At 43.4% G+C, this 14550-nt stretch overlaps 2 protein-coding genes across 2 annotated transcripts in view; both read left to right on the top strand.

The window, feature by feature from the left end:
- The window catches only part of LOC309558636 (uncharacterized protein), a 526969-nt gene that overhangs the window by 293304 nt on the left and 219115 nt on the right, over positions 1–14550 (top strand). The window lies entirely within an intron of this gene.
- Positions 1–14550, top strand: part of LOC309558803 (cytochrome P450 2K1-like) — a 112723-nt gene that overhangs the window by 96728 nt on the left and 1445 nt on the right. The window contains exon 8 of the mRNA XM_082261864.1: positions 12944–13085. Coding sequence (XP_082117990.1) covers positions 12944–13085 — 142 coding nt within the window. The remainder of the gene's footprint in view (positions 1–12943; positions 13086–14550) is intronic.

Raw genomic sequence — 14550 nt, 5'->3', positions numbered from 1 at the left:
GGCGGCGGATATGCGGAAGCCCCTCTCGGAATTGTACAAGGAATTGTTTGCTACCACTCCACCTGCTTAACGTAGGTGTCGGGAACGCTGGGTAGAGGAGGTGCCTGACCTGGATGGTGATGACTGGGATGATATGTGGAGTTCACCCTTCGCCTACCTAGTCTCTGCGAGGGACCGCCTGATTCACTTTAAATTTCTGCATCGGATTTATTACACGCCGGCGAGGCTGGCACGTATTTATCAGACGGCCTCGGCGGAGTGCTGGCGTTGTTAGCATTCTCCGGCGGACTTCAGCCACATCTTTTGGGGGTGCCCGGTGGTCAAGGACTATTGGGCATCCGTCTTAGCTTGCATTGTGGAGGTGGTTAAGATTCCGGTCCCCAGCTCCGTGGAGGTCTGTCTCTTGGGGTTGGTGGATGGCTTGGCCCCCGCGAGGGCAGTTCGTACTCTGGTCAGTTTACTTCTTTTCTATGCTCGCAGGGCCCTGCTCTTACACTGGAAAAGTCCCTTAGCTCCCACGATCCTCTTTTGGAAGGGCTTAGTTAATAAAGTGACTCCGCTCTATAAGGCTACGTATTTCAGTAGGGGATGCCCCCGCAAGTTTGATAAAGTGTGGAAAACATGGATAGACTCCCCGGCCTCGACCTCCGTTGCTCAGCTTTAGTGTTCTGTGTGCTGCTGTTCAGGGTTGTCTGGGGGGGGGGGGGGGTGGTCATGCCAGTTGGTGACATTCTCATATTCATTGTGTACTTGCTGCATATGTAGAAGTCTCTCTATTTTTTGAATAAGGCATGGGGTTGCTGATTATGGTTTCTGTGCTGGACTAATCTGTATGTTCTATGACCTTGCTCCTTGATAGCTGGAGCAGACTTTATTACTGATGGAAGCTTTGTTTTTGCGCTGAACGTGCTGGGTGGAGCCTGGAGTGGGGGGCTGGGTGGGGGGAGGTATGGGGGGGTTTGACCTGTTGTCACTGTTTGTGCTTGTTGCCCTGCGTGGCATTGTCTTGTCTGTTTTTATGTGCAAAATTTCAATAAAAACTAATTTTCAAAAAAAAAAAAAATGTATCTTGGATAGTGGTATCAAGTACGCCTAATACGCATTGTTTAGGATGCATTGGGACAGCTATCTGTAGTGCTGTATTAATTGTAGTAACTACGGTGTTCCAATAACGGTGAAGCTTCGGACATCTCCACAGCAAATGAATCAGATCCCCCACATCTCTCTCACATCTACCTAATAGGTTTCAAAAGTAATACAGCTGTAGCACTCGTTGTGAAACATTCAGTGAACATGACCTAATGGATTATAGTGCTTCTTCCCATTGTTCTCCCGATATCTCATCAATATCCTTCTCCCATTTATCACATGCCATACTAGGGAACTTCTCCAAATACACTCCCATTAGGGTGGCATAACAGCGAGATATAAAGCCCCTAGTGGAACCAAATTGTTACATAAGAGAGAAGACCGGAGCAGGTGAGAGCCCCATATGTTCCATTGATTTCTGGGCCATTAAAGCATGTTGCAGCGCAGATAGTAGAATACACAATTACAAGCTAAATTTGGTATACCCATGAACATGTTAAAGGATAATAAAACACCACATATTATCAAAAATATGTTTGAGATGTGTCACTCCCAGGGTGCGCCATCTGATAGCATGTTGTAATTTAAGAAGTTCAGGGTAAGTATGGTTATCCCATATTGTGCTATAGGTGGTATAACCTGTTACTTTTTGTAATTGTTTGTCTTTCTCCCATATTTTTTGCAGAAGTCTATAGGTTGGGCATTGCTTATTGGGTTTAGAGAAAAGCTGTGCCTTCAGCCCCTCTGCTAGCGTGCGAGCCCCACTAAATTGTAGCATAATATTTAATGCTGAGTCATAGGTAGATCCACCCAATCCATCCACCATATGCTGGAGCTGGGCTGCTACATAGTACAAACACAGGCTCTGGAGAGCTAACCCACCCAAATCCTTTGGCCTCGGCAACTGTTCCAGTTTAATCCTGGCTGTGCCACCTTTCCACAGTATGGACCTATATATTGAGTTAACAATCTGAAATATTTTCAGTGGGATTACTACCAGGGAGTTATGAAGTTAATATAGTAGTTATGGCATCAGAATAATTTTAATTAGATTCACTCTTCCAGCTACCGATAGCCACATTTTGTTCCATATTTTGGCTTTATCTCTGAATTTCACCAGTAATGAGTGTATATTTAGATGGCAAAATTCAAATGGTTATGGAGATATTATTACACCCAAGTATTTGAATGATGTCACTACAGGGACAGGGCAATAGGTTTCTACTTGAGGATGAGCACCCTGATCCAATGGCAAGAGGGCAGATTTGGACCAGTTAATCGTGAGCCCAGAAAACCTTCCAAAGTCTGCAATAGTGGACATGACTGCTCTTAGTGAGGCGTCAGTGTGCCCTAACAACAATAGTAGCATGTCGTCTGCATAAAGTAGGATCTTTCCCTGTAGGTTACCATATCTAAATCCCACTTTGGAAGCTTGAGCCCTAATGCTTGCTGCTAATGGCTCAAGTTCCATGGCAAACAAGAACGGGGAGAGGTGGCAGCCCTGCCTTGTGCCCCTCCCTAACTGGAAACTGGCCGACATTTTCCCTCCCTCTCTAATGGACGCCTGTGGCTGAAAGTATAGCAAATGTATCCAAGTAATAAAACTAGGACCCAGCCTGAACTTCTCCAGCACAGCCCACAAGTATCCCCACTCAACGCTGTCAAACGCCATATTGACATCCAGGGACAGCATTGCTCTATCGCTCCATATTTTCTGCTGGAGTTTGTATATTAACATACAGCCTCCTCAGATTAATAGCTGTGGATTTATTTGGCATAAAGCCAGCCTGATCCTCATGAATTATGCTAGCTATGACCATGTTCACTCTCCTAGCCAGCACCTTCACCAGAATTTTTATGTGGGCCTGAAGAAAAGATATGGGTCTATAAGAATTGGGCTCCATGGCCAGTTTGTCTGGCTTAAGAAGCAGCACAATACTAGCCCTTGTCATGGAGGTAGGTAGATGTTTTTTAAGTCTAGCCTTACTGAAGACCTCTAATAACCTGGGTAATAATGCAACGGAGTAATACTGGTAGATCTCCATCAGTAGGCCGTCATCTCCAGGGGCCTTGGAGTTAGGAAACAGACCAACTGCCGCCCACAATTCTTCTAGAGTGAGAAGGGCTTTCAGACTGAGTCGTTGTGCCTCGTGAGCCAGGGTAAGGGTATCAGTTTCAAATAGTGGTACAAGTCCTCAGGTGTATACGACACCTTGGATGTATATAAATTGGTATAGAATCTAACCAGTTTAGCCATAACGCCATCCTGTGTGTTGACCAAATGGCCATCTGATAGGGAAAGAGCCACAAAAGTGGGGACTGAGGGGCGTACATTAACAATTTTCGTTAGGAGTCGACCAGTCTGTTCCCCCTCTTCATAAAAAGTCACCATCGAAAAAAAAGGCCTCCTCTCCTCTTTCAAATGAATTACTTTGCTCAGAGCATCCTGTACCAATAGCCAGGAGGCTCTTTAACTTTCTGTAGGCTTAGCTATATACTCCTCCTCCGACTTATGGGCTTGTTGGACCATCCGTTCCTCCTGGGCTTTCGTATTTGACTGAATATATTTTATTTGAGAAATCAGGAAACACTTGAAGGCATCCCACCAAATTAGGATATCATACATATTGTTATTATCAAAGAAAAGTTCAGTTTGGGTTTGGATAGCGTTGTCTGCAGGAATCAGTTTCAGCCAAAAGGTGTTTAATCGCCATGGGGCTCTTACAAGGTTGACCAGTGGTCTTACAGTGATCCACACCACCAATAGGGAGTGATCAGACACTCCTCTCTTCGCATATTCTATCTGGTTCACCAAGGAGAAGGCAGGCCCAGTTCCCACACAAAGCTCTATGCGTGACAGAGAGGAATGAGTTTTAGAAAAACAGGAGAATTGAATTGTATTGGGATATTTCATATGCCACATATCTACCCAGCCCAACTCTGCAATAAAGCGGGAGAGAGCTGTGCCTCTGGATAAGGTCGGCAGAAGTGAGGGAGGGTGTTTATCCATTCTAGAATTTAGTATGCCATTGAAGTCTCCTATCTCATAAACCAGGGCATCAGGTTTGTTGAGTGTGAAGGAGACCAATTCCCACAGCACCATGGAGGAGAACGGAGGAGGAATATACACCACCGCCAACACACAAGTGACAGTAAACAGTTTACAGTATATAAACACATAGCACCCCTCAGGATCAACCTGTGAATGGAATTCCTGGAAGGCAAGTGACCTGTGCACCAAAACACTCACCCCTCTAGAATAGGAGGTGTGAGTTGAATGATACGCCCAGCCCACCCAGGAATAACCCAGGAAACTTAAGTATTCTCTCCTAAGGTGCATCTCTTGCAGTCCGACAATCCCCTAATCCCCAAACAGTCCCCTAACAAGACCACAGGAACTTCAGCCATATGGAAACCTGTAATAATATCTTGACAAATTAAATTGGTATTGTGACCATATTTGTCCCATAAGCTGTACTGCAAACAATCTTCTGAAATAGGCAGCCCCAGATAATGCACTTGAGTGATGAAAAAGACGTGTGACATCTCAGAACAAGAATTAGTAAAAGAGTAGAACAAAGTGTAGAAAGACAAAATGGTGCCTTAACCCAAACCAACAGTCGAGTAAGTACCCAAACTCATCCAAACAAAAGTGAAACTATATCGTGGTCCACCTGCGCACATCTCCTGGAGTGTACCCCACTCGGTCATCCACCGGAAGGCACATGCAGAGTTGGGAGTAATCAAATATAGCCATTAAGGGTGTACTTTACAGGGAGCATAGCAAGTTCTGGGACATAAAGTTTGTTGTCCCCGGCCGGGGTAGATACCTGGATCTGCCTAGGCGGTTGGTCAGGAGCTGCCACCGCAGGTTGAGAGGCACGGAATCCACTCTCTGGCTTCCAGGTCATCCCTATGGCATTGCTGGAGAGAGGGCTCATGAACGTCCAGCTAATTCGCCGCCCCAGCAGCCGTAGCGAAGAAAGTGCACCCTGCCATGACTCTCAGGCGGGCTAAATACAGCATAGCATAGATCAATCCCAGTCAACGCAGCCTTTGCTTGACATCCATAAATTTGGAACCTTGTCTTTGCACCTCTGCTGAAAATCAGGATAAAATGACACCTTGGCTCCATTGAACCGGATATCAGGCCTCTCTCTGGCTAAACGTAATACCTTTTCCCTATCCCGATAATGAAGGATACGTGCCAACATGGGTCTGGGTGCATTACCCGGTAAAGCTCTAGTGGGGACCCGATGAGCCCATTCCACCGCAAAGATGGGAGAGAATGCATCTTTTCCAAATGTGTCACGTAGCCACAATTCCACAAATTCTGTAGGGTCTCTACCCTCCACTTTTTCTGGAAATCCCATGATATGTACATTATTTCGTCGCAATCTGTTTTCAATATCGTCAGTTTTATTTTTGTTTTCATGTGCTAAAAGAGCAGTAGAACGGGATTCATTCATCAGAGCTGGTGTCTTGTCTTCTATGTCGCTAATGCGACTCTCTGCAGCTGTGGTTCTTTCACCTTGTAAATCTTGTCGCGTGCCCCCTTTCAATGCAGAGACCATTGTGCCCCCCTTTAAATTCAGAGACCATTGTGCCCCCTTTCAATGCAGAGACCAGCGTGCCCCCTTTCAATGCAGAGACCAGCGTGCCCTCTTTCAATGCAGAGACCAGCGTGCCCCCCTTCAATGCAGAGACCAGCCTTCCCCCTTTCAATGCAGAGATCATCATGCCCCCTTCAATGCAGAGACCATCGTGCCCCCTTGAATGCAGAGACCATTGTGTCGTGCCCCCTTCAATGCAGAGAGACCAGTCAGTGCACTTACCTGTAGCGGCGGCTTCTCCTCAGTCCCCCGGCATCTCCTCGAGTCCTCCCGCCTCCTCTTCGACCAATGGCATGAGCTCGCCTTTTGGCCAATCAGGAAGCGGGTCTCGGACCCGCTTACTGATTGGCCAGGAGGAGGATCCGTATGACAATAGCGAATTTTCATTCGCTATTGTCACGCAAATGGATGGGCTAGGGCGCAGTGCTCTGCGCCCCGGGTCCACCCTTTCTGAAGCCTATTAGAGCATCTGGCTCTAATTAGGTGATTAAAGAAAAAAAAAAAACATGAATGATACATCCAGGCCGACGGCCGGGTTTAGGGCCCTGGCTGGCCACATGCGACCCACGGGCCGTAGTTTGAGGACCCCTGCCCTAAACGGTCCTTCACAGTATTGACAGATGCTGTATATTTATGCACTGCTTGCAGGATCTGACTAAATGTTGGTTGAGCCGCCCCTCCTGCATTTCTTCTATGTTTGCTTGCTGGTCCGAGTCTGATAATGACATGGCATCAGCCCCCAGGCCCTGTATAGGATCAGGCTCAGCAGTAATATTCATCCAGTTACAGCATTCTCCTTCTATTTCTCCCTGCAGCTCATTCAGTGTTTTGGTGTAAAAAAGGATATCCCCAGCATTTGCCTTACCTGAAGGAAGGTGGATTTTACTTTTGGTCCCTGTGTCCTTGGATTTCTTCGTGCCCCTCGTGCTGCGCTGAGGATTTCCGGCGCCACGTTGGTCAGTTAAAGCAATTGTGCCTTCCTTATTCTCTCCTCCCCGCATGAAAGCAGCTCAGGTACAGGGAGCCCGATGTATCCCTGTGCTCAGGAGAGTTAAAGAGGAAGTAAACCCTCCTCAGGAAGTTGTACCTATAGGTAAGCCTATATTAAGGCTTACCTATAGGTACTGTAAATATCTCCTAAACATGCACCGTTTAGGAGATATTTACCTTTAATGCAGCCAGTGACGTCACTGGCGCATGCGCTCTGAAGGAACGGCAGATCGTGCCGTTCCTTCAGAGCCCCGTGCCGTGACCGTCGGCTCCCGCGCGCGTGCGCGGGAGTGACGTCACCGCGGCTCCGGCCAATCAGATGGCCGGATGCCGCGATCCCGGAAGACGGGCGACTATACATGTCGCCCGTCATACAGGTAAGCGGACGGCACGGCGGGGGCTCGTTCTAAGGTAAGTATTTCATAATGAGCTACTATGCGATGCATACTAGCTCATTATGGGTTTCTCTTTCAGGATGTAAAGAAGAGAAAAAAATTTTTTCTCGGTTTACAACCTCTTTAACTGCAGCTGTCGGTACCGAGGTCAGGGCCTATTCTAGGCGGGGAAAGGATAGTTTCTAGGATAATACACGGGAGCTCCATGAGACCGCTCTGCTCACATGCCCTGCTCGGCCATGCCCCCCTAACCGATATAGACATATTGGGATTTTTTGTTTACCAAAAATATGTAGCAGAATACATATTGACCTGAAATGATGAAAACATTTGATTTTTTATTTATTTATTTTTTTATTGGGAATGTTTTATAGCAGAAAGTAAAAAATATTGTTTTTTTTTTTCAGAATTGTCGCTCTTTTTTTTGTTTATAGCGCAAAAAATAAAAATTGCAGAGGTGATTAAATACCACCAAAAGAAAGCTCTATTTGTGGGAAAAAAGAACATTGATTTTATTTGGGTACAACGTCGCACGACCGCGCAATTGTCAGTTAAAGTAACGCAGTGCCGTATCGCAAAAAATGGCCTAGTCATTAAGGGGGTAAAACCTTCCGGTCCTTAAGTGGTTAACTAGCAAACTCCATATTCTGTGCTTGGTGTAAGAAATTAAAAACCTTATAAACAGGAAGAGCATAGCATAAAATCTAGATATAAACTATGTGCAAAAATGCATATATCATGCATTTATATATTCAATATTATAAATTACAACCATGATTGGTGATCAATAGTGATTAAATAAAGTCCAAATTTCCCAAAAAATGGTGAAGTGTAACTAAGAATGTTGAAGGGTGAAAAATCTTCTCAGCATTCATCTAAAGTGTCATTAAACACACATCATTAAAAACTATCAATAAATGCTCTATTACATGCTGTTCATACTCACTCAGTCACTATGGGATTTTTTTTCTGTATTCTGCAAAAAAACTGGTTGATCCTGCTGCTCTGTATCTCCCCCTTCAGTCCATGTCCCAATGCAACTGGGGATTTTGCAGAGCAATGTTGGCAGCTACTGCACACACTCGGTTTTCAGATGTGGGCTTGTACACATGTGGGCTTATACACAGTGGTAAATGACAGCCCACTACCTCCCTCCTCCTTCATGCCCACTAACCAGCTAAACACAATGGGGGTGGGATATTACATCTTGATTGATAGAGGCTTCACCTTCCTGTTATTCTAAGACACGGGCTGGAGGGGAGCCTGTGAGTGACATAAATCCACTCACACCAAGTTATTGCCAACAAAATAATAAAGATTTATTTTCAAATATTTATTTGTATGAAAATTTAAATCAGCTTTTTGATATCAATTATTTCTATTTACTCTAAATTCTAAAGGCTGTTTTTTTTTTTTGTTTTGTTTTTTAACATGTGACCAGTAGCTGAGGACTAGAAGTTGCCCTTGCAGACAGGCTGGGAAAAAACTGGATCATGTGACCGCTGTATATTGATTAGGAAAAAAGCAACTTCGATTTTTTTTTAATTCAAATAATTACAGTGACATGATCAATTTACAGAAAGAGAAGGGTCAATATAAATTAAACAGTGTGTTTAGTATCACTTTAATATCCCGTGCTGTGTGCTTACTCCACCACTATGAATCAAGGTCACTTGTGCTCCTAACACGTATGGGGTACCTACAGAGTAATGCAGAACATGATAGTGACTGGAAAGTCTTGTTTAAAAAAAAATAAAAAATAAATAACAAACATGTATGTATAACAATGTTATACTTACCTCCTCTGTGCAGTTAGTTTTGCACAGAGCAGCCTGGATCCTCCTCTTCTGGGGACCCTCATTGCTGTTCCTGTTGAGTGCCCCCACAGCAAGCAGCTTGCTATGGGGGCCACCGAGCTGAGCTGCAGCTCCATGTATCCATTCAGACACAGAGCTGGGGTTTGGCCCCGCCCCTCTCTCTCCTGATTGGCTAACTGACTTTGACAGCCGCGGGCGCCAATGGTGCCACGGCTGTGTCTCAGGCAAACCCCCTTCTACTGAGTTAAGTATAAGGGGGTGCTGGGGAGGCTGCTACACCCAGGAGGTTTTTTTATGTTAATGCATAGAATGCATTAAGATAAAAACCTTCTGACTCTTCAACTCTATTAACCAATGAACCTTTTCTTTCCAGCAACTCACAAAGCATGTATCCTCATAGTCTCATATTGTGTAAATAGTTAAAAACTTGCAAATCTATTAAAAAGAATGACACTCACAAGCATCTTTAGGAACAAACATTGAAGCCCCCGACAGCTCAGTCCAGCCAAGGCGGATGTGATGATATCAGCACGGTATGCCCTGCCTGTCCCTACAGATGGTTGTGAGTGTTATTCTTTTTAATACATTTTGAAGTTTGTAACTATTTAAACTATATAGAGCCTTCTTCTTTGGCTTCTGCGTTCTATGATGATACATGCTTTGTGAGCTGCTGGAGAAAAAAGGTTCATTGGTTGATGTTATCCTGATGTCATGGTCAGGAGTCAACTCAGGGACTAGTAGCTATAGCAGTAGAGAGGCTCCCAGCGATCATCAGGATAGGAATACAAGCAGGTCACCCTGGCGGATGACACTGGTTCACCCAAGGTGCATGGTCTAATCACTAACTAGTATTCACCAGAGCTCATGATGGTGGAGATGGGTTTTGCTGCTTGTTAGTACCAGGTTGTGGTCCTCAGAATTACCCCAACAGTAGATGAGCAAGTTGTGGTCCATTAGCAGATATAGCAGGTAGGGCTCTAGCAAAAGTGCACTCAGTAAGCAAGCCAAAGGTTGGTAACAAGTGGTTACAGGTTGGGATCAAGAAAAAGTGTAGTTGAGGAACAAACCAAAGGTTGGTAACAAGTAGTTGTAGGTTGGGATAAAGCGAAAGCATTGTCAAGGAACAAGCCAAACGTCGGTAATGAATGTAGCAAAGATACGGATGGCAGCAGCAGTGACAAGAATGATATATTGACTGGAGAGAGCACAATGATCTGGGTAAACAGAAGTGCAAAGGCATGGCTTAAATAGGAAGCTCATGGGAGACGCAAAGGGTTAAAGTTTCAAGAGAAACAAAACATTAGGCAAGGTTGTCTAAGGAATCAGTCAGGGCACTGTCCAGCTTCTCAGGTGGCTTAGTAAGAAGAGATACTGCCAGACAGGGCAGAGGTTGCAGGTACAGATCCAGGTCCTGACACCTGCATTACTCTGGAGATGCTGCATATGTAAGAGCACAAGTGATCTCAGTAGAATTGAGGTCTATACCTTTTGGTAATAGGCTTGATCATTCACAGTGGTGGAGTAAGCACACAGCATGAAAATATTGAGAAGATTACAAACCCTTTACATTGTTTTGTTGGGATGTTTTACACCATTTTTGGGGAGTATTGATCACACATCATGGTTGTAATTTATTATATTGATTATATAAATGCATGATATGTGTATTTTTGCACATTGCATTATTTGTAAGAATAATTTGTTTGTACAAAAATGTATTTTGGTGTATTTTTTTCCTAAAAATGTGCATTTGATAATATCCTTTAACCCTGTACTGAGAAAAACATAGGGGGTGCCACTTCTGACTCCTTCGGAAAATACTAATTGCATGGCTCTCTCTCCTCACTGCTTTCAAATAAAGAACAATGTCAAAACTCCTCATCTGCCTACTTCTGGATCAGTGACTCAGAAAGTGCTGAAGCCTTAGCTACATGACAGAAAGACAACTAGTATTTTTAACCATTTCCGGACCGCCTATTGTATTTTTTTATATATATATGTATATATATATATATATATATATATTAATTTAAAAGGGACAGTAAAAAATAAAAAGTAAAATGAATAAGAAAAAAAAAAAAGTAAAACGCCCCAACCCTCCGAGCTCGCGCGCAGAAGCAAAGGCATACGTAAGTTGCATCCACATATGTAAACAGTATTCAAACCACACTTGTAAGGTATCGCTGGGATTGTTGGAGCGAGAGCAATAATTCTTGCACTAGACGTCCTTTGTAACTTTAAACAGGTAACCTGTAAAAATGTTTAAAGCGTCGCCTATGGATTTTTAAGTATTAGAGTTTGTCCCCATTCCACGAGTGTGCACAATTTTGAAGCATGACATGTTAGGTATCTAATTACTCAGCATAACACCCTCTTTCACATTATACAAAAAAAATTAGGCTAAATTTTATTGTTTTGTTTTTTTTTTTTTTATTCATGAAAGTGTATTTTTCCCCAAAAAATTGTGTTTGCAAGACCGCTGAGCAAATACAGTGTGACAAAAAATATTGCAACAACCACCATTTTATTCTCTAGGGTCTCTGCTAAAACAATATATAATGTTTGGGGGTTCTAAGTCATTTTTGAGCAAAAAATACTATGTTAAACTTGTAAACAACAAGTGTCATAAAAAAGCCTGGTCCTTAGACCGCATTCACATTGATCCGACTTGGACTGCGACTTGTCAGCCTGACAAGTCGCGGTCCGTCACACTCCCATTGTGTAGTACAGGAGCCGTTCTAATAGGAGCGACACAAGTCGCTCTGACTTAGAAAAAGAGTCCTGTACTAATTCGGGCCGACCTGGAGGCGACTTGCATAGATATTCATTTTATGAAGTCCGTGCAAGTCGCGCCGAAGTCGCGCTGCACGCGACTTCACAGGTCGCCCCCTAAGTCGGAGCGACCTAGTGTGAACCGGCACTTAGTCTTAGGGTCCATGTACACGGGACATTGTTAAAAGTCCCTTTGAATGCTGGAATTTTTAGGACGTTTGAAACATCCGTTCGGTCGCGTTTGTACCCGCGTTTAGCGGGCGTTTAGCGGGCGTTTGCGTTTAGAACCGTTCCTAGAGGTCAAAAAAATTATTCCCCTTTAAAATGGAAAAACGCGAACGCCAAACGCGGGTCATCGCGTTTTTGCGTTTGAAACGCCGGGAAACACACGTTCGAACGCAAATAATTGCATTCTAAAAAAAGTCCCTGAGCGCAACTGCCCGCAAACGACTGCAAACGACCTGGTGTACATGGACAGATAAGATAAAATGTAGATGGGTTCAGGGGCTTCTAAAAAAAACGCCCAACTGCTCCTAAACGGCCATTTCCAGCGTCCCGTGTACATGGAGCCTTACTCTCATTTTGAGTTTCTTTTAAAACAGTATTTTGATCAGAGCTGTTATTATTATGATTACACCATTGTGTACAGACTTTACTTGCTACAGACATATTGATTACTGTGTAAGCAGCCTAAACTATGTACAAAAAATTATTCTCATCGGACTTTTGGTTCTACCTTGGTAGTTATGTAACTAACAGTGAATTCCTTCAAAACCCAGCTTCTTATTAAGCATAACTTCAGTAAAAAAAAAGAAAAAAAAAAGCAAAGTATAGTAATTTCAAACATAGAATAAAAAAGAGGCGTTGGCTGCTTCACTCCAGAGCAGTCCTCAGTATTTATTTTCTGCCAATAGATGTCTTAAGTCTTCTGGTTAGATTGACTACCAGCACCATTCAATCCCCTTCCCCTAGCCCCAGTCTGTGATTGGACAGCAATGGAGAAGCAGCACAGTGATGAGGTTATCTTTGTTACTCTGCTTTCTTCTCCTATCAGTATGCTCCCTTTCAGTGCATACATTTATGCTGCTTTTTCTTCTCCTTCTTCTCTGCTATACAAAGACTGCAAGAGGCATAAACCAAGTTAAATTCTGGTACTAACACTATTTGCATTTAACAAATACATTTATCATGTATTAATAAACACAGAACAACATTCATTTGCATATTTTATAGTTCAGCTTTAAGTACAATGTGCTTCTCCTTGTAGGGTACAGAGGTCATTCCTTTCCTCACATCTGTTTTATATGACAAGACTCAGTGGGAAACTCCCTATGACTTTAATCCGAATCATTTTTTGGACTCTAATGGGAAATTTGTAAAACGAGATGCATTTATGCCCTTTTCTGCAGGTAGGTCACCATTATTATTATTACATCATATTTAAAGCAATAAAGCAATAATAAACTCTTCCTACGGTATTACACTTGGAGACAAACTATGTCTGATCTGTATGAGGGCAGTGCATTGTTCACATTCCTCAAGCTCTTTGTGTGGACAGTAATCATGTGTGTAGGGTGAATGAGTACTTGAAATGGAGGACGGGTGCAAACTCTGTGTAAGCCTAGGCAATATTTACTTGAAACAGAGACTTTACCTACCCCATTTTATCTCAGAGTTCATGCCTGCCCTTCTTGGCTGCATACAGAGCTCAGAGGATGTTAACACTTCAGAGGCCAAGCTCAGATCAGGTAGTGTAAACCACACATACTTATGCCATTCATTTAAGCAGCTTAGATTCTTCCTGTGGATGGCTGTACCCCCTTTAAGTGCTGTAATTATATTTATGCAGGAGCATGTCCTTGTCAACAAATGCTTTGGTGCAATATGAATATAGCACATGCTCTCAAGCATAAATTTATTAAAACTGTTACGGTAAGAATGTGAAGCATTTTGGTACTGTATAACATTTCCAAACACCCCGTGACCTTATGTTCTCAGAGGAAGAATAAGTCAACCCCTCTGGATTTTTGTGGGTGATTATTATTTTTCTCTAACCCTGGAGATTTCCAATTATCCACTGATAAACATGCAATCTTGAGTAATCCAAGCATGCATGTTTTTGAAAAAGATCTTTAAAAAAAAATTAAAATAATAGATGGATTGCATCCACCTTGCCTCTAACCTATTTTATGGGCAGAAGTAGAGTGATGAGATCATCTCTCATGGAAAGTGGGGTATCAGGCATGTTATCTCTGTTGCCTGGTAGTCTTTTGATCAACCCTATTCATCCCAGGATAAAAATACTTTATTCCCCTAAGTCACACATTGAGAGATGCAGCTCAAGTTACAACCATTCTTAAGAACAAAAAACAACTTTAACTAAGTGCCCTTGGTTTGTCTATATGTAGTGCTACCCATGCAGGGGCTGGTGATTTTAACTGGATCTTCCTCAAGCAGTACAGAGGCCACCAGCCAAACAAGCACGCATTAACCTAACCAGGGGGTAAATGTGACACCATCTGTTGGGGACTGAACAAGACATTACCCCATTGGAGATTACCAGTCCACCTGGGGGTCCTGTTTACTTTTCCACCTACCATCCTGAGAAGTATGAGCATCTGAGCATACTGATTATCAGTATACATCTGAACACCCTCCACATGATGACGGGGCACCTCCCCCTGGCCTATTTGTTGATTTTATGCGGCCGTTCTCACTAGCAGAATTTCCTATCACATACGGTCCCCCGTGTTCGCCGGGGTAAGTAATTTGGTTGAGTAATCTCTTGATCCCGGTGACCATTGTGCTAATTTAGTATTTACATAGCTATCCTGCAGAAGCGGGTCATTACCGCGAAACATGTACAGGAACAAG

The sequence above is a fragment of the Pelophylax lessonae genome (genome assembly GCF_965119305.1).
Source record: "Pelophylax lessonae genome assembly, chromosome: 6".
Classification (NCBI taxonomy): domain Eukaryota; kingdom Metazoa; phylum Chordata; class Amphibia; order Anura; family Ranidae; genus Pelophylax; species Pelophylax lessonae.
Note: the sequence above shows the minus strand (reverse complement) of the source record. Positions and strands in the feature narration are given on the sequence as shown.